The sequence below is a fragment of the Molothrus aeneus genome, chromosome 6 (genome assembly GCF_037042795.1).
Source record: "Molothrus aeneus isolate 106 chromosome 6, BPBGC_Maene_1.0, whole genome shotgun sequence".
NCBI classification, from domain to species: domain Eukaryota; kingdom Metazoa; phylum Chordata; class Aves; order Passeriformes; family Icteridae; genus Molothrus; species Molothrus aeneus.
The window spans coordinates 53,363,449-53,386,312 of record NC_089651.1 but is presented as its reverse complement, the minus strand read 5'-3'; the positions used below and the strand labels follow the sequence as shown (position 1 = coordinate 53,386,312).

General features: G+C 36.9%; 1 protein-coding gene across 1 annotated transcript in view; it reads right to left on the bottom strand.

Moving 5' to 3' along the window:
* Positions 1-22,864, bottom strand: part of TDRD9 (tudor domain containing 9) — a 42,318-nt gene that overhangs the window by 1,825 nt on the left and 17,629 nt on the right. The window contains exons 11-31 of the mRNA XM_066552096.1: positions 22,704-22,835; positions 21,902-22,064; positions 21,757-21,820; positions 21,236-21,299; positions 19,697-19,741; positions 18,095-18,148; positions 16,437-16,553; positions 15,513-15,620; positions 13,488-13,588; positions 12,666-12,839; positions 11,312-11,423; positions 9,758-9,970; positions 8,726-8,815; positions 7,311-7,571; positions 6,737-6,886; positions 5,611-5,681; positions 5,144-5,253; positions 4,883-4,976; positions 4,090-4,228; positions 2,878-2,987; positions 294-366 (exon numbers count right to left, since the gene is read on the bottom strand). Coding sequence (XP_066408193.1) covers positions 294-366; positions 2,878-2,987; positions 4,090-4,228; positions 4,883-4,976; positions 5,144-5,253; positions 5,611-5,681; positions 6,737-6,886; positions 7,311-7,571; positions 8,726-8,815; positions 9,758-9,970; positions 11,312-11,423; positions 12,666-12,839; positions 13,488-13,588; positions 15,513-15,620; positions 16,437-16,553; positions 18,095-18,148; positions 19,697-19,741; positions 21,236-21,299; positions 21,757-21,820; positions 21,902-22,064; positions 22,704-22,835 — 2,445 coding nt within the window. The remainder of the gene's footprint in view (positions 1-293; positions 367-2,877; positions 2,988-4,089; positions 4,229-4,882; positions 4,977-5,143; positions 5,254-5,610; positions 5,682-6,736; positions 6,887-7,310; positions 7,572-8,725; positions 8,816-9,757; positions 9,971-11,311; positions 11,424-12,665; positions 12,840-13,487; positions 13,589-15,512; positions 15,621-16,436; positions 16,554-18,094; positions 18,149-19,696; positions 19,742-21,235; positions 21,300-21,756; positions 21,821-21,901; positions 22,065-22,703; positions 22,836-22,864) is intronic.

Here is a 22,864-nt window from a genome sequence, read left to right as displayed (position 1 = left end):
TCAACAGCCATAAGTGATTACATAAATAAAAGTTTTTATGTTTTAATTTAACCCTACAATGCTTTTGGTATTTTCTAATTTAATAACCACAAAAGTTCTCCCTCTCAACACTCTTAACTAACTGTACTGGAGTACTCAGATGCCCCAAAAAATCAACCAACCAACAAAAAAACCCCACAAAAGCAAAACACCAAAAATAAAACAAAAACCAAATAAATGAAAAAACCAAGCCAAAAGAAAAAATCAAAAAAGAAAACCCCACCCCCACAACAACTTTACAATTTATACCTTACCTGATTCCATTCATATGGCTTCTCATACCAGGTAGGGTCAATTATGTCTCGAGGCTTTGATTTGCAGATTAAACTGAAATTACATAAATACAGCCTTGAGAAATACACTTGTATTTGGTTAATTACCAAGACAAAGGATTTTTTTAATATGAGATACAACCAGGTATTTACAAGGTGTCTGTGCTAAAGGGAATTTTAAATTTCCCTCTTAATCTAGTCTGATTTTTCACTTCTCTGTACTTTGCCCATCCAGTGGACTAAGTCAAAATAAAAATTTTCACAGGGATATATCACATATCAGAATGTATCTTCTTCTAAGGAAGATTATGAGATTCTTTTTTTACAAAGCACTAGAATTTGCAACTGTAATTTATTCCTTACATTTTATGTATGCTTACTCACTAGAATGTATAATACAGCTATTTTTAGGGTATTTTGTTTTGCATGACAACTCAATTACTATAGATTGTCTGTCTGCTCCAGTTATTTCCTCAAGCTGTGCAAAGTACAACAGTAGTAGACATTAATTAATTCTGTCTAGATGTGTTTTTCAAAAACTGATTTTAGTCTTAAGTAGTGGTGACATGTTGTAAATACAATTAGCTTTTGAAAAATGGAAAACAGTTATGAAAGATTGTTTGAGCTAAATTTTTACCTATGTAATTGAATTAATAAATGGTTTTTTTCCAAAACACAGAAAGTACAATTGGAAAAAAAAATCAAAACCAAGAAGGATTTTACGCAAGGGAAAAGAAGAAATCATTACAATAATCAGACTGTTTATTGCTTCAAATAAAAACACACAAGAATAATGTAAAATAAAAATTTAAATTAAAGTATCTGTGGGATGAATTAATAAGTGTTTTTTTCCAAAACACAGAAAGTACAATTGGAAAAAAAAATCAAAACCAAGAAGGATTTTACGCAAGGGAAAAGAAGAAATCATTACAATAATCAGACTGTTTATTGCTTCAAATAAAAACACACAAGAATAACGTAAAATAAAAATTTAAATTAAAGTATCTGTGGGATGGTTGGAAGACAATCAATAAACGTACAAAAATTCCAGGAGAGAAAAGGCTACCACAGAAAGGTAGAAAATCCTGAGGACAAAAAGCCTGGGGCTGACGAGTGACCGAGTCAGGCAGTCGGCGCTGACTGAGCTGGGAACACATCAGTGCCCAGGACCTGTGCCAAGCTCTGACCCTTCCCCTCCCAGCTGGCTGCAGATGTCTGAACAATCAGCCCAGAATAGGTGCCCAAACTGCAGCATGTATTCACATGTCTGAACAAACAGCAGTGACATTTTAGTGCCTTCAATTTAGCATGTAAGTGTTGATGTCCCAGCGTGAGCTGTTACTGTCACAGTCACCTCCAGACAGGGGCTGTGGCTTTGCCTCTTTCTGCCTATCCACATTCCTTGATTTCTCCATTGCTTGTGCTCTTTTGATTTCATTTCTAGTGCCTCAAAAGGTAAGGCTGACTTGTTAATTTACTATGGAATGCACCCAAATTTTATTTGGAGTTTTGGAAATAGAAGTAAGGGTGTCTGCTTTTAACTTTAGGCAATTCAATAATTTTTTTTCCACAGATAAGAGAGCAAGTACTTTCAAAACCAAGGAACACCTGAAAAATCAGCATGAACAGCTGCTCTGATAATCATTCTGATAACCCTGGGTAAGAACAGGGTTCTGATCTTTATCAGCACAATGAACTGCCTAACTCTGACATCATGCAGTTACTTGAGCAAAGCTCTATTGGCAAAATAAAAAGGTCTAATTTCTTACAGATGAAGCAGGTAAAAGTTATGTTATGGCCTCTGGACCAGAGCTCTTTTTAAGACAGTTTAGTAGAGAGCTAGGACAGGATGAGAAAATTCTCCTGATGATATAGACACAGCATTAAAATTCTGCTGAGTGTACAAACAAGGGAAGATTTTTCACACTATGCTCAGCAGCAACAGACAGAAGAAGCTGTTCTGGGATATTTCACTGCATTCCTTCTCCCAAAGTATAAGCTGAAAAATTTTCCAGGCTGGCTACACTGAATCACAATGGTCTTTTCAGAACCTGCTTCACTTCCAAGAAGAAGGGAGGCTTGCAGGGAAAAAAGGCAGGTGGCCTTACTTCAGTTCCTAAATTTGCCTGAGACTTCCAATGCACTTATGCAACACCTATTCTGCACAAGTCTGCTGAGGGAGGAAAGGCAGCACACATGATTCAAATTTAATGTACAGGAAGAAAGAATTCTTAATCTTTCTGCACTGTTATGCCATAAGACTCCATTAGCTTTGTCCTGGGTGCAAAAAGAAGGATACATAGGAGGTGGTATCCTGTAGAACAGGTTTTACAGTCTAGGTTTTATGACTCTTAAGTGACTTGGCTTCCCTGAAGAACCAGTGCTTCCACAAGAAGTCTAAGGTTGTTTAGTATACTGCTTTATAAATAAACAAAATAAATGAAATGCATCATTAAATGAGAGCATATATTATTTTTCCAAAGCCTAACCTGAGCTATGCTTCAAGCAATCACTCATTTTTGCTGAGACTGTGAAACACAAGATCTTATTTCTACAAAATGATTACCATAGAAGCTTCTGGCGAATATCCTCCTGCAGCTGTGCCACTTGCTCCTGTCCAGAATGCAATGCTTGCTCACAGAGCAGCTTATTCATGGCTGTCCTCAGACTGTTTATCTGTAAAACACCAGTTACAGAATATAAAGCACTTTAAGCCAGCACAAGATCTATATCACATTACACTGACATGAAGGTGGTCATGGCATCCACATCCCTGAACTTCAATTGTAATAGTATTTCCAGAAGTAAAAACATCTGAAGTTTCAGAAATGCTTTTTTCTGCAGCTGCCCCTCTGGTGGTCAGTGATGTTAATATTTCAGCCACCTGGTACCACAATTTTTAAGGTTATTCAGATATGCCATAAGACATACAGGCTAACACCTGCCTGGACTTTTTCCAAAGCAGAATTCCTTCTGTGAAAGTTTCAAGCATTTTCTCTCTCTGTCCACAATTTTTCACAAACACAGCAGCCTGGTGTTACCACTCTGGCTAAAGCATCATGAATACAGCCAGCACACCCAAATCAGTGATTTCAGAAAATAACACCTCACAGATGTGTGCACCAGCATGTCCACTGTGTCCTTGGAGAGCCCTCAGGAACCACCCCAAGGACCTGCTTCACACACAGACCTAACCAGGGCATGTCCCTCACTGTCCCAGGCATGTGTCACACACAGCCACTGTCCTGCACTGCACAGGTTATGCACATACTTCCCTCTGACAGACCTCACTCTCTGAGCTGCAGAAGGCAGTAATGAGGAATTTGTTTGGCTGATCTGCTCTGAGATGCATCTCAACACAGATGACTTATCAGAGCTCTAAAATCAAACTGAAGCCTGCAAAGCAGCAGTGCTCTGCTTGTCAATAAAAGCCATGACAATCCTAAGAAGAAAACTAGTAAGCATTGACTTCCACTTAGTGCAAAATTGATGATTATATTTTGAAAAGTGTGTAACATTCTAGAGTATCTTATTAGTTCTGAGTGTAGGGAGGGGGCAACTGCTTCTCCTGATAAAAATCTAAGATTATAAAAAGGGAGCACATTGAAAAATCCAGACAAACAAAACTGAAGAAAAACCCAACAAACAAACAAAACTACAAAAAACCCAAACCCCACAGTCCAAACAAGCTTTTTTATTAACACTAAGAGAAACAACCTCATATGCACTGACTTCTACTGAATTCCAACTATAGTGAAAATTCTTACTCAAGTTTTACCTCTTTTATGTCTTCCAGTCCAAAATGCACATCAAATGTCACCTCCATATCATTTGCTGGAAACAGTGGAGCCCCAGATGTCTGACTCCAACCCAAACCACACAAAACACCAGTAAAATGCTTCCCACTTTTATCAACTCTACATGAGAAAGAAAGAAAACAGTCTCACCAAGAGATGAAGAAATGAAACTCTTATGAAGACAGCCTTAAATGAATTTGTCTAAGCCATGCAAAGGAAGACTTGAGTTTGAAAGAAGCTAATACAATTGAGAGGCATTCACACTCAGTCATACTGGTTTTTAAAATATACAGTGATGATACAAAACTGAAGCTCTGGTGATAAAAACATATCCTCATAAAACTTACCAAAAAATCATACATAAGCAAAATAAAGGAAAGCAAGCTTCACTATTTTGAAATGAAAGTCTGCAAATACCAAAAATTCAAGAAAACACAACAGTGATGCCAGTGACAGAGCTCAGCTTTTACAAAAAATTATTCAAGTTCCTCTCCTCATGTTGATTTAACATTGCCAGTTTAGCATTCCATCTTCCCAGGCTTCCAGCACAACTGGCAGGAGCTGTAATGCCTTTTCATGGGAGGAGACTCTGCAGCACCAATTCCTAAGTACATGAACAAGTTATTTTACCTACATATTTTACTAAAACTCATAAAAAACCACTAGGAAGAGAATACGTAAAATGCTAAAAGCAAATAAATAATACCTGTCAAAATTTTGTGAGGATCCTAAAGAAAATAATAGAAGAACCACCACTTTGAAATGCACAAATACCTGAGTTCTATTGCAGGAGCAAACAGCATACTGAGGAGTGCAAGCAAGCCATGAATAGGAGGCATCAAAGATGTTTCCCCTAAAATCACAGACCCTGGCACCAAAAGAAAAAAAAATTCAAATAACTCTAAGGAGCATTTAATAAAAATGAAACCTCAAAAAGATGTAACACAGAAGTACAGTGAGATATTTACTCATAGAGCTACTCATATAAAACCAGCAGTCTAGAGAAACCATCCAAATGTTTTTATTAGGCATTACCAGCTGCAGTTACTGATATATCAGTGGCCACCAAGAGCTGCTGAAAGGGATCTTCTGCACCATCATGGACAACAATGGAGTTTATGCTCTCCTTATGTATGAAAACATTTCTGGGGAAGAAATATTTTCAACAATAAAAATCATAGAACTCATAAAAACATGTAAATGAAAGAACATTTTAAATTCACAACAAAAACTCAGAATAGCTGCTTACTGATAGCAGATTTAAATGACAGTTAATAAATAATCTCTCTATGAGACAATAATACACTTTAAAACTACTCTAAGATTTTAAATAGCAATAGCATGTGTATTAATGCAATTTAAGCTTGACTCCTTCAGTTTTTTCAATGAATAAAAATTCAGAAAAAATCTGTAGGAGTAACTAGGTGGTTTTTGCCTAGTTTATTTATTGAAAATAAAAGGTAAGAACATGACTATACTTCCCAATAAAAGTCTTCTCATACCTGAATTGGGATATTTTGGTCAGACTGTAGCATTTCAACTGGTAAGGACTGAATGGACCAAAAACTGTTACCTTCAAAAAAAGGGAGAGAGAGACATTCTAGTTGGCCAGCACCTGGATCTCTTCAAATCTAAATGCTTTATAAATTAAAGCCAAACACATTTCAGCATGTACTGAGCAACACTGAGCTGCTAAACTGGTAATCCAACACTTCCATTTCACTCATCTAAAGCAAACTTTGCTTGCTGAGGCACTTAACTAAAATTATCTATTTTCACAGGTGCTGCAGACTCATGACTTCCCTCTTCCTTAAAAACACAAGTTCAGACTTCATAGATCACTGAAGAAAATCAGGTAATTTTATTTACATGATGAGGTCTTTAATCTTGAAAATACCTCACTTTATGAAGTGGGCAGTTAAGCAGGATTTGTCTCCTGGGGACAAATGGAGCATGATTAGGTGCTTGAAAGCCTGAAATTTTGTCACATCTGAAATGGAAAAATAATCAGAATGTAGATGAGGCCTAACTTGTAATCACAATGCAGAACAGGACACACATCTTCCTGTTTTATGGTCCAACTTAGTAGTGACTAGATAGCTCAAGACACATTTCTGAGTTTGGTACTGGCATAGGAAAAGCATCATTACCATCAGTCACTGGAGTGTTCACTGATGCACCTATCCCAGCTGCTTACCTATCACCAGCTGATGAAGAATCAAACACTGTGTACAGTAAAAACAATGTTTAGATTTTCTGAAAAACGGACAGAGTTGTAAACTTGCTCTTTTGCTATGTAATGAAAACCACCATGCAGGGAAACATTGCATTCAGCTGTTCAGTTTTATCTCTGTTCTGCCTGAGTTCAAAGTGCTGCTTTATTAGAAAAGCAGGATTACTTAGGTCTCAGGCTGTACTTCAAAACTTTGTTCAAAGCTGCAGCAGACCAGCCTGAAACAGTGGTCACACTATGGCTTTCTACCAACAGAAAGCAGAATGAATGACATGCCCTATGAAATGTATCAAATAGAGCTTTGGTTTTTGTGGTACTTTCAGTCCTCATCTCCATTCTAACAATGTGAGAAGCAGGGTCATGTGATGACAGGCCAAAATCACCACTCAGGTTACCTTATGGGTGGGTGCATCAGATTTCTTCTCAGAAAAGCAGTTCAACAATCTTTCAATGAGATGCTTTTCTTCCTGTCTTGCAGATACGGGCATTTGCTCTTCTTCCTTTGCTCCATCCAAAAATAATTCCTTGAGCAAATCATGGCTTTGCTACAAAATATTGGAAGTGTTAAAAGCCTTGAACAATTATTTCTTCAAAAATTTTACAAGGAGGTCCTACACAAAGAAATACATACATACAAAGACAAAAAAATGTTCTGATGACCTTTCAGATTATATAAAACACCAAAATGAAGAGAGTTAAAACTATGAAGCAGTTACAGTTTTTCAGAGTTTCAAGTCAGACTGAAGCAGTTCAACTGAGGAAATCATTTCCCAGGAAACCTATTTTGCAGAAGGGGTCTCAAAGTAGCAATGCTTTTGGCCCAATATGCATTATGCACACATATAAAAATACACTGCCCTATTCAAGTATTAACCTTGTCAAGCTGCAGCTCAGCTTCTCAGGACAGCCAGAAGTGAAACAAATCAGAGCAAGCCAGGCAGCAGCAGCAGCAGCTCAGTCAGGACATACCTGTGACTCGTGTGACTCCTGAGCCAGCTCAGCGTGGCGCTCCTCGATGAGCACATCCCGAATGTTCACCAGGCCCCAGCGGCCCGAGTGCCGGAACACGTCCACGTGCAGGACGCCGTGCACCAGGGAATAAACCTCCACCAGCAGGGTGCAGCCACTCACCAGAGAGACAAATCTCTGGCTGGCACTGCAGCTCCACGGCTCCCCACACACCAGGGATCTGGCAGAGGGACACATCTTGCAGATCTTGAACTCTAAAGCCTAGAGCAGAAACATGGGAAGCAGCCTGACTAGAGAACCAGCAAGGAAATATTTCACTCTCTCAGCAACTTAAGTTAACTCCTACAACTGCTGTAAAGCTACTGGCATAATTCCTGCTCCATCAATGCCTACACTGACAGCTCATATCTCTTCAATATAGTACAGAGTTGCTAAGGAAGCAGAGCAAACAGTGCATAAAGGACAATTTGGTAGTAATTCACTATTCACAATGAAATCTTAGGAGAACAGAGATGTCTTCTCTGGAAAAAACTTTAGTCTACAACTGTTTTCAACTAAGGTAACAGAAAACTTGGTAAGATCACTACAGCTTCTCTGTCCCTGGCAGGGAAGAGTCATTAAGCTCCCATGTCCACAATCACTACCTGTAATTATGTCTTTGAATGAATTTACAGCAGAAACCCTGTGGTTTTTTCTAGCTAGTCATTAGAAGATCAGGCCTGAAGCAGAAATACATTTCCATTTAGTATGTGTGCAGAAAATACAAAAAAGGATGCTTCTTGCCAAAATTAATTTTTTTTACATCAACTACCAAAGAAAACCAAACAAAATTAGCCCTGTGACGATCTAATCTTATTTCTGCTGGTCCATTTATCATTTTCACCACTAAATGCTTCTTAAAATATCACACAATTGTTTCTACTAGCTTAAAAATATCTGAGTGAGCACTGAAAAATTGAATTACAATTAAAGTATAGTTACTTTATTTGTAAATATAGCTCAAGAGAATTATTTCTCTGAAAAATTAGCTATAAAATCCCTCTAATTTGTGTCAAAAGATCACTAGATCTATAACACTCATATGTAATCAAGAGAATTCTGTCTGAAAAGATCCCAGGAAAACCAGCTGTTCAGAGAACAGCAAAGCAGCATGAAGAAAACCCACAGCTTTACAAAATTAGAATTTCTCTATAATTAAACACAAGATAGTTCAATTACACACAAGAATTTCTGCTCTGTAAATAAACACACCTCTGGAATTTTATTAGTGAAGGTGATTTGAAGGTACCTCCATCAGCAAAATATGTGTTATTTAAATATTATTCTGAAAAGCATCCTGACTTGAAGTTCACTCTTGTTTGCCAAGCCAGACACAAAAATATCCAGCAAGCCACAGCCAACAGCATCACCCCTACCTGGAAAGGAAGCCCTTGAAGACACCTTGGAATCTCTTTCAGTTTATTTAAAGGCACTTCTGATCTATTGCCATAATCCACAAAAAAAACCTGGAAGAAGAATCAAGAGTATCTGCAAAGATTCCACAATGTTTAAAGTGCTACATTTAGTAGCAAGAAAAGTCACAACTTGAGTTTAAAAATTACAGCGCAACACAAATGTTATCAAGTCACATGGAAGCAAATTCAAAATCTAGAAAGCATGCAAATGAAGTCATGTCAAAAAGAATAGGTCAAATTCTATCACATCTATTATTGGATCCCTTGGCATAAATATCTGCTTGTAATGCAAATAATCCACTAAATCTAGAAAAGGCAAGGTTCTCTGAAAGACTCCAAATCCTCTCCCCACATTCAGATCTGTGTAACCTTACTCCTTCAGTGAGAGATACTACCAACAACTGCTTTTAGCTAAGCAAATGTGAACATGCATTCAGTGACTGTTTATAAATTCAAATGAGAAAGTGATGAGATTGGCACTACTATTCACTCATTTTTCATGACTTTAAATCATGACAATATTCAGTATTAACTCTATAGTGGTGACACCCAGACAGGTTAAGAAATAAAAATAATTCAAAGGCCAATCTTAAAAAAAAATTAAAATCTGTCCTAAAACTGCTGAAAAATAATGGCCTGAAAAATCAATACCAGTCTTGGACTGTGGCACTAATTTCCATTACTTGTATCAGCACAAAGAGCCAAAATATTCAGATTAATTTGTTGATGATACAGAACTCAGCAGCATAAACACCATTCCAAAAAAAAGCCACGTTTTCAGATTCACTGGAGGTTTTTTAGTCCTTATTTTACTTCATTCTGCAAGAGCTTCTCAACTTAATACTAAAAATTCCTATGTTCTGAAAAAGAAACAAATTCACATATTCTGGCCAGAGTGATTTGCAGAAAAAAATAAATAAAATACAGGCAGCAAAGCTCCAAGATTGTTAACCCAATTACATGCTACCAACTCAATATGACACAGCACATCACCTCAGCAAGATCCCCATGAATATACAGAACATGAGCTCTGTAGTATCCTCTCTTTCCCAGATAAGTGAATGGTGCCAGACAAAGCACATCTATACATGGAGGCACTGCTAAATCCATCAGGTTCTGATAATCAATTTCAGCACTTAGAGCTCGGAGCACAGCTGTGTTTTTTTCATCTGTCCTGTAACCCCAGAAGTGTCCAACTTCTACCACCTGCAAGTATAAAAATTAGACAATAACAGATTTCATATTATTCTTCCTATATATAAATACAAACCCTGTCTCAGCAAAATACTGGAAAACACTCCTACTCCTGACACAACAGTTCACACACACTGCAACAATGTAGTAAAGAATTTCTGTCTCATAATTTAGGTTTTTTTGAAAACGTTTATTTCCTGTGCTACTGCCACACACTTTTCATCTAAACAGATTCTGAGATAAGCATTACTAAAATACAGGGACAGGTTTCGTTTTCCTAAACCAAGTTAACATACAGAAAATACAAGATTGACTAGACAGGTGCAGAGATTTGGTGCATCTTTTTTGATTAGTTACAGAATACCAGTCAGCTAAGTGTGCCAGCCCATCAGCAGTGTCATTGCTCTGATGAGCCATACCTTAGGGAACTGGTGAGCATATACACCTATTTAAATCTTATTAAATAAAGCAAGTCATCTTTTGAAATGTCTATTCAGACTTTATACTGAATGCTTGTGATAAAAAACAATATTTATTTACAATCATTGAAGCTCACATATTAAAACAGAAGTAGCAGAGACAGCCAAAAGATTGCAATGGGTCTGATCAAATTTATTAACATTTTTCATCCAAGAGATTTAGCTGACTAAAAGGAGGAAAATATTCTTTTCTCCACTTGCAAAACATGCCACTAGTAACAAGAGCTGTTTTAATACTTTATCATTTCCCCTAGCACAGTGGTTTGAACGTTTTTTTAAATTTCTATTTCAGCAGCATACATACTGCTATTACTCTAGCAATACTAATGAAGATGATTAGCAAAACTAATGAAAATGATAGCTAACACAAAATTTAAAAATCTCAGCTTCAGATTTCAGAAATATTTGTATATACATAGAATTTTCCCCTAATACACTTCTATGCATGAATTTTTTTTCTGAATGAGCATATCCTACCATTAATTAATCTCATTTCTCAAATGTACATTTTCTGAAGAAAACTGGCTTAATAACCAAGTAAATGGCCCTAATATATCCTGATTTTCATTTTTATAGTTTACAGAAGTATTTTACCTCTTCCTGTAATCCTCTTTACATTTATGTCTACTTCCAACTAATATATACTGCCAGCAAATCCCACAAATTTTGTGAAGTGCAAACATGTGAGTACTGTTTAACAAAGAACTACTAAAAATAAGACCAAGAATACTCCCCACACCTCTTACAGACACCTCTGCACTAAAAACATTATCAGTACCCAATTTTTTAACATAAGCTTGTGAGATATTAATCTCTGCTGAGCTATCTAGGTACGAATTATTAGATATGACCTACTTATATATAACATTCCTACCTCTGTTACCCTGATGGACAGAAAACGACTTGGGATCATCTTTGACATTTGTAAATCACCAAAAAAGATTTTCACAGGCTCCACTGTCTGCTTCTGACAATCCACATTTACTCTAAAATGGAATGAAGATGCTAAATACTTCACTCACAAGGGAAAAACTCAAGAGGATGAATTCTTTTGCTTTCATCTGCTTCCCAAGGTATCCCCCAGGGCACATTTAGGTACTTAATGACTTTTATTTAGAAATAAATTAATTCAATTAGAAAGGAAAATGGCTACAAAGAACCAAATTACTGCAGAGTAACTTTTCAACTGCAAGATAACCAATCACAGAAAGATACATACAAGGGCACAACTCTGCCATCACTTTATTAGAAATTGAAAAAAATTAGGGTTAAGTAGTGAGGCTTTTTGTGATGGCATTTTCTTCTAAGCCTATTTTTTAAAAACACAGTATACAAAACTACAAACATAAATTCAGCAAATTTTACATATATATGAAAAAGAAAATATTCCTTTTACTTGACAAAAGATAAGAACTTTTAAGTCTTTCATCCTAGGACTCTTCAGTTCCTCAAGAGCCAATTTTTACCAAGATTTTAAGTGCTATTTTGGGCAGAGTGAAGTTGCTAAAATATTTTAATAAAAGCTAAGTACAATCAACTGGAAGTAAGAGACTCACCTGTACTTTAACCTTCTCAGTTCACTCCTGCCTTCCTATTCTAGATTTCTTATTTTAAAATTCTGAAATTGCTGCAGACTAATCAGGAGCTAGGCAGAATGCCATTTTATCACGTTACTTGTATGACCTGAAGCTCAGAAGCACAGCATAGAATAACACTGCAGCAAACATGCCAGATTTTCTGAGCAAAAGCAGGTGTGGACCAAAGAGACTCAATACATTGCATTTCTCAGCATTATTTCCTATTATGTTGTAACACCTCATGCCCTTATGTTTCCCACTTTTGTTAAGCTCTGTCTCTCTCCTTTTCTTTTTTGTCCCTAAATGCTACTCCTTATTTACTTGGTTATTGCAATCCCCACATTGTCTCTGTCAGAAACAGAAATAACTGTGTACATCCCTATTTTCATATGTCAAAGGAAAATGGACTAGAACTTTGGGGGTGGGGGGAAAGATGATTGCATAGTTGAATTCTCTTTATCTATAAAGAAATATTTAAAACAATCACCTTATTTCTAGCCCTGCAAAAACATTCTGCTTAGACAAAGTTTACATCTGTTTCTTGAACCTAACATTTTTTGCCTTGGTGACACTTCCAAGGAAATTCCCACCAAATGCAGAAAACCTCATTTTGCTGCAAAGAAACACATTTTATATATGCAATACAATTACCTTAGAAATTCCAAACCTACAGCTCCTGCATCTTGCACTTGTCTTCTGATATCCTCTGGATGATGAACACACAGCTCAAAAGGAATCTTCAGCTGTGACATCTTGACTGCCAGGTACACTTCAGGGAGAACCTTAAAAACCTCCTTTGGATTACGGGAGAACTCCACAAAAGCCCTGTTTACAAAAAAAAAAAAAAGAAAAAGAAAATAAATTTTTTCTCCCTGTCTTTATCTTACCAGGTGAGCAAACAGTAAAAGGTAGGTTCCTCACAGGCTCTGCCTACTGTTTTTATGTACCTTAAAACTTTAATCATCATGATGGTGATAAGATAACTTTGTAATATTATCACCAGTACATGCTAAATTTAATGCAAATAGGATGTGAAAATGTATGTGAGTAAGGAAGGCATTAAAGGTTGGAAAAGGAGTAAGAAGGGTTACATGAATTCAACTTTAGGCAGTCACAGGCTGAAATTAGTCAGATTATCAGCTCAAAAAAGCCATCAGACTGTACAAATGAGCTAAATTCAGCATAACAGACAGAAATAAATACAGACAGATGAGTTGCAATTAAGGTCCACTGTCAGAGAACAGAAGAGACAAACCAGAAGGCTCTACCTCAGCTAGCTTATCTAATGTTACTTCAATCAATGTACATCAGACTTCAAAACCACCTTTTTAGCTCTAACTGAAACATTAAAAGTAAGTTACTGATTCCAAAGAGAGAAGAAATTAACTAAATTTGTCAGGACATCACTGCAAATGAAACTGATTACTGGATTTGTAACCGAGAACATAAGGCAGGATATTTTATTTTACTCACCTTGACCCATTGTAGGAAATAGATTTTACCTGCCCACACTGTCTAAGCAGTGACTGCAACTGTTTATGGTATATATATCCATAGGGAGGAATGTTCTTCAGCTGTAAAGAAAAACATGTTAAATTTGGATACCCTCAATTGCTTTAATGCATTTTCAAGTTCACCTAGATAGTTAGCTTTCTCCTTTACCTGAGCTGCAAAGAATATGTACAACCTGAACTCCAACAAATTCCAAAGTTCCAGATACTACAGTACATTCAAGAATCCCAAAAGACAATAAAAAGCACTGTTTTGCTGCTTAATAATGCCCTACTACTTCAAACCAGTAGATAAACTATAAATGAAGCAAATTAATTTGTAATTATATATATTAATCTGATACTTGTTACAAAAAGCTGTCTAGTGTCTCTTGATTTTGCTTGTAACAGAAAAGACTGGAATGCTATGATTCTTTTTCCACCACAGGGAACTCTATCCTGTACAGTATGCACAGCCTGGGAAGCTGAAGGACCTACAGTTCCTGCATATCCTGGCAGTCCTATCTCATACTGAATGACTGAGCTGTGCTGGGACAGCTTGCACAAGTGGAAAGCTCTCTCTATGGATATAAACCTCTTAGGGATGGCAAAGAGCAATCTCCTCATCTTCCTTTTGTAGAGGTGTAACTCCTGTGTAAGGTTTCACAACTATTAACATCCAACTACAGTCACATGTCCATTTCACTAACTTTTTCTTAATAGTATTTAATGACATCTTGATTTAATACAGAATCATGAACTTCTAAGTAGCAAGTTCAAACTTTGAGACTTTGAACTATTTTTTCAGAGCTTATGCAACTGTCTACTCTTTTCTTTGGCTCTTACAACTTGAGACAGGAAAAAACAGATTATTTTTTCACCATGTTCCTATGCCTTGAAGTTACAGCATTAAGATCAGCTGCTGGTCAAAACCATGGTCTAGGTTAGACTGCAGAAACTGCCTCAAGGGAAGATAATTTAGAGAGACCAGAGAGTGGGAGGTTTAATTGTCTTTTATATCTTCAGCACACCATTAGGAGCAGTATATGGCTGTAAGAATCTCTCCAGGTGAGAGCTTGAGGAACTTGCAGCATTTGTGCCCAAGATGATCATTTACACTGATGAAGACACAGCAGCTACTTCTTCCAAGGTAACAAGCAGCTGATGTAAGAGCACATCAAGAATTAAATACGTTAAAAGTAAGCAGCTATTTAAATCTACCAATTTAATATTAATCAATGCTGCTGTGGCAAGACTAGTCTTTATTCCATAAGACTGAGTCTATTGTGATATTTTGCTTCAATATCCTTCAATAATATAGAGCACAAAAAAAATCCCTTATCAACAAGATTTTCTGACTCTCTCTCCTTTTCATCTATTGTCTCTTGTGACAGTAAAGCCTATTCTCTGAGGCTTGTTGTTAGATTTGGTTTCTTTAAGCACAGGTCATGGCTGTTTTACAGTGTAATACCTACTTCAGATACACCAAACATGTTCCTAGTTTAGACTGCACAATTTTGCAAAATCAACACAGCCATTTTAAATTTGCACATATGCAATCAGCTGAAAAGCAATTTTAGAAGATAACAAAACCCAGTGTAACACCTCAGTAACCTTAAAGCACATATGCTATGCACTAACAAGCAGGAGATTACAAAAGAAGTAACACTGAAGTTGCAACACTACATTAACTTAAGTACTCAGTAAAAAGTACCCTTGATAGTTCTGTTCTATTTTTCCAGATTCTTTTTAGTTTGATGGAAGTTGTTTGCCTGTGCAAGACTAGCAATCAAATGCACAGAGGCAGTTCTCAGGAATTCTTTGAAAATTGCCCACCTACACAATGTTTATTGTATTGAAAGAAAGGAAGGTGGGACAGACCAAGCAAGGATCAGAGTGGGTAATTATTTCTCTCCTTGCCCAAGTCAGAACAGAACTTGAAAATAGCACCCAAACACTTCATATTTCTGTTACTTGATTCTTAATTTAGTCATTCATCTTAACATACCATTACAGTGGTTTTTGGATCCTTGCCAGCAAGGTCTTTCATGGCAATTTCTCCATTACATTTTCCAAAAGTACAGTAGTTTGGATAGAAAGCACCAGCTATTACCACCTGAAAGCAAGAAAATACTTTGTGATACACAGCAGATTGTATTCAGTTTCTTGAAATGAGATACACTGGCAACATACAGAGACACCAATAGATCTTAATATTTTTCCTGTCTCTGTTCAGGAATTACCAGAACTGGAGACTAAACACAAATTCACAAAAAAACACAAATTCTTAAAAATATATTTTTGTGCAAAGAGTTCAATTTCTAGAACAATTCTGCAACATTAATGCTTTTGTATGCAGACTTCCTCTATTCTATTGGTTGAAAACTGCAATTGTAAGTTCTGATTTCAAGAGCCTAAATTTAAATAAATTCACACAAAATAGCTACAGCTAAATTGTTCAGTTTTCATCTTAAAATGTTCATCAATTCAGCTCCAAGAAGCTCACTGCTTACACCAAGTTAAACCAACTGCCACTGAAATGATGAATAGGTCTGTGAAAATAAAAGCACTGCTAATCAGTCCAAATAAGACAAGTAATTTAATTCAAAATTCAACAAAGTTAAAATAGCTAGACATAGAATTCCCTACACCCCCTTCCCACTAACTAACCAAGCCAGTGTTCAAATAAAACACCTCAGAAAAGGAATAATATAATTTTCCATTAACTAACATTAGCTGTCCTTCTGCATTGCCAATACACTGCCAAAAAAGTTGCTTTTTTCTACCCAAAATTGCTACATTTACATAGAATTTTGGAAAACTAGTGTAATGCTAGTTCATCAATATTATGAACTGAAAATCATGAAAACTGATATGAAGATTCAACTGCAATTTTTGTAACTAGCATCTCTTTATGACAGTAAAGCATTACCTGCAAGATGAAGCGTTGTTTGCACACATATTCCTGGTCCATAGGAGATGGCTGAGCTTTAACATGCATGTTAAATGCACTCACTCTCTTTTTCAAGTTGTGAAATAACTCTGCCACCTGAAATTTGATCTCTAGGTTACATTTACAATGGATCAAACCCAGCCACAAACTGAAATAAAATCTGTTGGTAAAGTCTGAAATAACTGAGCAAACTCCCTTCCCTTTTCAGGTGACTGGTAAGCGTTTCACCAATATACTGCTCAGCACCTTTATGTTGGAAAGTAATTCCAGTACTGTGACTCAAGCAGTCTTCCCAAAATCTCTTTATAAAGAACAACTCTGTATTCACAAGGCCTATCATGCATACATGATACAGAAAAAAATTAGGAAAAGAACTAAATTAACCTTTTACAAGATGATTTCTCTATTTAAATCATTTTAGGTTTGTAACTTAGGAGGTAAAAATCTTGCTAACAACCTGGAATTCTGCACCCAGCTGCAGCAGTGACCATGCTGCACCCTCAGTTTAGCAGACAACTCTGATTACTGTGAGAGAGATCAAACTTATGCCCTCCAGCAGAACATATTTCAGCTTTTTCAATCTTCAAGCATTTCCAAGAAACTCCCACAAGCAACCACTGGTCCTCCACCCACACAGAGTGAATGCCTTCACTCTCCCAAACCATTCTGGAGCAGATGTACAAAGCCCTGTCCACACAGATTTTTTGTAGCTAGACTTTCCTTTCAGCAGCTGGCAGTTCTAGCACACCACCAGAACAACCACTGCAAGAAAGGAACCCCTGGGACTGACTCAGTTCTGCAAACTCACTTCCACAGAAGGGATTATGAAATTAGGATCTTTAGGTGCAGCAAATAAAAGCCCTCAGATCTTACTTGTCACGCACAACCTCCTCCAGCACTATCTGAAACTGAGAGGCTGCCATGTGAACTGGATCATTCCACTGTCCAGTTTTACAAAATTTGCTTTTCTCTCCTTTTTTTTTTTTTGTTGTTGTTATAAAGTCATTAAACTATTGCCATTTCTTATCCAGATGGCTGCTCACTATCAAATTCTACTTTTATTTCCTGTGCTTTTTGAACACAGGCCCCTCATTGCTCATGCCAAATGTATGAACTGGTGAAATAACGGCCAAGGCCATTCTGCTGATCAATTATTCAGGAATCTTATTTATTTTCCCCTCAATATATCCCATTAAGCTTGAAACCCACAGTGATGCTGAGTTTTCATTAATTGCTGTAGCAATGTTAGCAACAAAGCCCCACAGACTCTCAAGTCCAGGCCTCACTACATAACTGCATTTGCTTAGAGTCTTCCCAACCAAAAAAACAGAAGTTATTTAACAACAGACAGCAGTCACACCAGAACCAGTGATCTGAGAAACCTATAAAGTTAGCAAATAATACTGCAGGTTTCTTAAAAATATTAAAAATATGTTAAAAAGTTAGTAATTTAACCACTCTGTTTATCCTAACAAAATTCCTTTCAACTAAATTCATAGTTCATTTTAAGAAAATATACATCTATATATATTGATAGATATCTAACACAGTAGGTTTACACAAAATTTTAACATTTACAGCTGATGAGGAAAGTTAAGTCCTTCTGCTTATAAAAACTACTACCTATTTAATCTTACCTCTTTGATCTTGTTTATATGAACACAATTAGATCGACCCCACTCAAGCTCTTCCTGAAAAAGAAAGTTAGAACTTTTTTCTTCTACTGCTAGTAAACTTTATCTCACATTCTTCTGTGTGGACACAAATAATAGTTGCATATAGCAAAAGAAGAATTCAACCACATTTCACAGCTTTGCATTCATACTAAGTGTTATGACAAGCATGAAAATGTAAGACAGTTATGTGTTTGACTAAAACCATATTTTGTTTATCACCAATGCAGCTGTGGGTCATCTAACCTTCCCATTATCAACCCACAAGTCCAACTGCTCTGTGCTGCTACTAAAAAAATCTACTTTAACATTCACACCTAGAGAATCACAGGAATGCTACTGTTGGGGAAAACCTCCAAGATCCTCAAGCCCAACCATTAACCCAGCACTGTGTGTCCAGAACTAAGCCATGTCCCCAAGTGCCACACCCACAAGGCATTTGAAGAAATCCATGGACAGTGACTCCACCACTTCCCTGGCAATCTGCTGCATGTTTTCAGTGAAAAAAAATTTTCCTAATTCCCATCTAAACCTCTCCTGCTACAACTTGAGGCCATTTTCTCTGCTTCTCTCACTTTGGACAAGGGGCCAACCCCCAACTCAACATAACAGGCAGTTGTAGAGCAATAAAGTTTTATTGCTCTACAATATTGCCTCTACTGCCTCTTTTCAGGCAGTTGTAGAGCAATAAAGTCCCCCCTGAGCCCCCCTTCTCCAGACTAAAAACTCCCAGTTCCCTCAACAGCTCCTCACCCTGGAGGTTTGTGCTCCAGACCCTTCACAGCCCCACTGCCCTTCTCTGGACATGCTCCAGCACCTCAGTGTCCTCCAGTATTTTCTGCACAGGACTCAAGGGGTGTCCTCACCAGTGCCAAGTACGGGGGAGGGAAAAAAAATCATTGCCCTGGTCCTGCTGGCCACATGACTGCTGATACAAGCCAGGATGCCACTGGATTTCCTGACAATCTGGAAACACTTAAAAAAACTCAACTTCTTTCTCTGTATGCACTTCTTTATCAGACATCCTGGCTACTTGTAACTCAGTCTATGTTATGCACTGGTGATCATAAAATATACTAAACTCTGAAAGAACAAGGGCAATAAAAAAGGTTTTATCTCGTACACACAAAAGAAGGACTGGAGGCAGTTACTGGGAGCATGCCACTGGTTTTTGTGACTGATGCACTTAAACATCTTCCATCTTTCAGGGGTTTCTGAGGGCACAAAATCTGTGTATGTAAAAAAATAGAGATACTTATGCACAATAAAAGTATTTCTTTCAACTACACCTCAATTTCCCTTTTTAGGTTGGATTTCAAACCCTCTGGCCACTGTGGATTCATCTGTGGAAGGAGCTAACATAGGGGATTGTCTTCAAGTAACTCTGCACTGGATTCAAATGCTCTTTTCTCTCAAAGCCTAGCCTATTTATGTATGAAAAGTCATAATTATTATAAATAAACATTGCTAGCAAAACCTTCTTCCTTTTCATATTTACTATGAAAAAAAAATACTCCAGCACTTAAGTCACCAACCTTGAACAAAGAAGAAAAAGTTTAAACTAACCTTGGGATTTCTCAGTTTCCCTTTTTCTTTACAGGCCTGCCATGCCTAAAGAAAAAATGGTGTAGTATTCAGATACAAAATGTAATGCTTTACTAGTAATTATTACAAATATTAACGTGACATTTAAAACTATAAACTTTTTTTTTATATATCAACACTGAAGGTAGTTTTTTAACAACAAGCTGTCCACCTGGTTTTATGAGAAGAAATGGATGGAGTGTTAAAGCACATACAACCACAAATTATTAGAACAACTGTATGCTGTAATTTGACACTGTAAAAAAGCAGATTACTTTCAAAACCATTTCTTTTTCTCCTTGCTTTGGGACAAAAGCAGTGAAATGACTGATTCAGGTAAGTTCTGATGCAAATGCCTCCCAGAAAACAGGGCTGGAAGAAAAATTAAAATACCGAGTATATTAATGAAAATTACTTCATTATTAGGCAGCTTATGACAGATGCCTGCAGAATCCATTTCTAGTTTGACAGCAAGTCACCTCAGAATACAATAATCCAGTTTACTGGGGACACTGAACACATGCAGGGTTGAACAGCCAGACTGCATTTCCCTACCCTGACAGAAAAGAAGGAATCTAATCTGAACCAAGGAGTTTGGAAACAAACTTTCCTGAACTTACCTGTTCTTTTCTGATACTCAGCCATTCAAAACAAAGCTTTCACATCACTCACACAAAGAGATATTTCACTGGAAGCTCTGTCTGAATGTTCCTGTTTATTCTCCAGGACAACATACTGTTTTATAGAAACAGCATCTTCAGATGAACAGGTCATAACTACCAGGTGACACAAGGGAAATATGTAACAGGATATAGGGAATTCAGAAAACATTATTTTTGAGCCTCAGGATTAGTGGATACATGTGCCATACAAGCTCCTGTGTGCTTCAAAAAATTCTAACAGCAGAGTCGAAAAAAACCAAGTCAGTCTTGACCAAAGGGCAACATGCTCAAAATAAGAAGAATAAATGAATAAATTAAATCAGCAGCTGAAGATTTTGGACTCTCCAGAAGATTACAAAACACACCAGAGCATGCATTAAAAAAAATGTTGGAATTTGAATAGCAACTTCTTCGAGCAGAAGCCTTTGCTGTGATGTACAAGCTCTGCCTCTACTTGGAGGAACTGACCCCTGTCCATGGTACTTAGCCACCAAACAGCCAAGAATACCAAAAAATAACATTTGCACAAAATCATCCCAAACCCAAAGCTAAGAAATTTGGAGAAAGGTCACTAAACTCATTCTGTACTAGAATTTACCAGTCGAAACTCTCCTTGGTTAAAAACAATCTACAAACATCACCACATCTCTGGCATTTCATTTTTGGTTATTAGAGTAGAGACAATTGAAACTTTACACAATTGGACCAAGACTGCAAAAAACATCAATATGTAGCTATCAGTAATGTGAAGTTTTTAACAACTGCTAAGTAAAAATCCTGCACTGATGCTACAAAAGTGAGAACCTTCATGCCAGTCTATCAGATTTCACTGTAATCTAAACTGGAACAAAAGACTTACCCTAAATGCATTCAGAATTGCAATACAGTCACTCCTACTATTCCCAGCAAAAAACATTTTTTTCCTGTCAATATGAACAAAAAAACTATTAGCAACAATATGTTTTTCAAATATTGCATGTATTACACAGCTGACTAACACTCTCCATGTCTCTAATAAACATGATCAATACATTTTTTGTAATTACTTGTTCTTATTCATGTCTCCTCGCTGAAGGAGATGAGCAGGATAACAAGAAGTAATTGTCCTTGATATTTAAAGAACCATTTTAATAGACACTGCCACATGAAAAAGGCAAAGCTGAAGAACCAGGCCTTGTGCTCAGCAGATGGTGAGTTAGGCTCTGTGATTTATGTTCCCAAATAAATAGATTCTAGTGTCAGCTACTTGGAAAAGCTTCTTTTTGCACTGTTTGGCATTTTAACAGAAAATCAGACACATGAGATGGAAAATTATATTAAGCAACTCTGCCCTCTGCTCTCAAATGCAGTTAGAAACTTATGAAACATCTGGGGCACTACCTGTATGCATCAACATGCTTTTTGAAAGGTACTGCAAAAAAATTCCGCGAAGACAGTGCTGCAGCTACAACAAAAACAAATCAAAATTAAAACCTGCAACTTATCTGGTTCTAGAGAAATGTCTCACATGTTTTCTTTTGGTTACCTATAATAAGGCATTCCTCCAAGCAACCAAAGACATGCCCAAGGACTATCAATTTTCCAAGATGCAGGTCCAGAGGCAACTGCGTCAATACCGTTCCTAAGAAAGTCAGCTCACCATCATGCAGATCTTCTTCTGTTTGCAGAGAGGTTGTAAGTGCTCCAAGCTAGAGAAATTAAAATGTATTCACTTCTAAAAGCTGACTAAGTACACTGAAGACAATTTTTAAAGCCTGGCACTTTTGAAACCAAAGCTGCTACATATACTGGATATAAAGGCAAGCTACAAACGATGCAAGTATTTATTTCTTATGCACTTTAGAAAAGAAAAAAGTTTAATGTGATGAAGATTCTCCCTTATTTTTTTAATTGAAAATCAAAATCACTATCCTTATACAGGTGAGAAGGATATCTTTAGGCTGACCTCTATAAATCATGTATTTTAAGAGTCTGATTTTTTACTTATTCATAAACAATGTTACAATACCTACAATAGTATAGCACAAAACAATACTTCGAAAGGTTTTTTTTGGTCTATTTCTCTGTTCTTTCTCACCACAGATGCTAGTCCTCAAAGAGTATCATTACTCCCTGATGAAAATACAATCGTGCTTTAAAGATGTAACCACAGGAATTCTGCTAAAAAGGATGGAAACCTAACAACAGACCAAGGCGTGAGAGACTCTCTGGACACAGTTTATATCTGAGGCTCCAGTTAAGAATGCTACTACCTTAAACACAAAGAAAACCATTTCTGCAGTACATTCCTATTACCTTGATTTTAACAACATTAAAAGGAAGCCTACCTCCTTCAGCTGAAGTATTGTACGTTCAATGTCACCTACACTGGGTGGAGAGAGAGCTGTTGCCAGCAAGGCTTTTGGTTTCCCCATACCAAGCTTCTTTAATTTTAAGACTGTAGATCCTAATGGACAATGCTGAAGGGAAGACAAGATTATTGTTACTC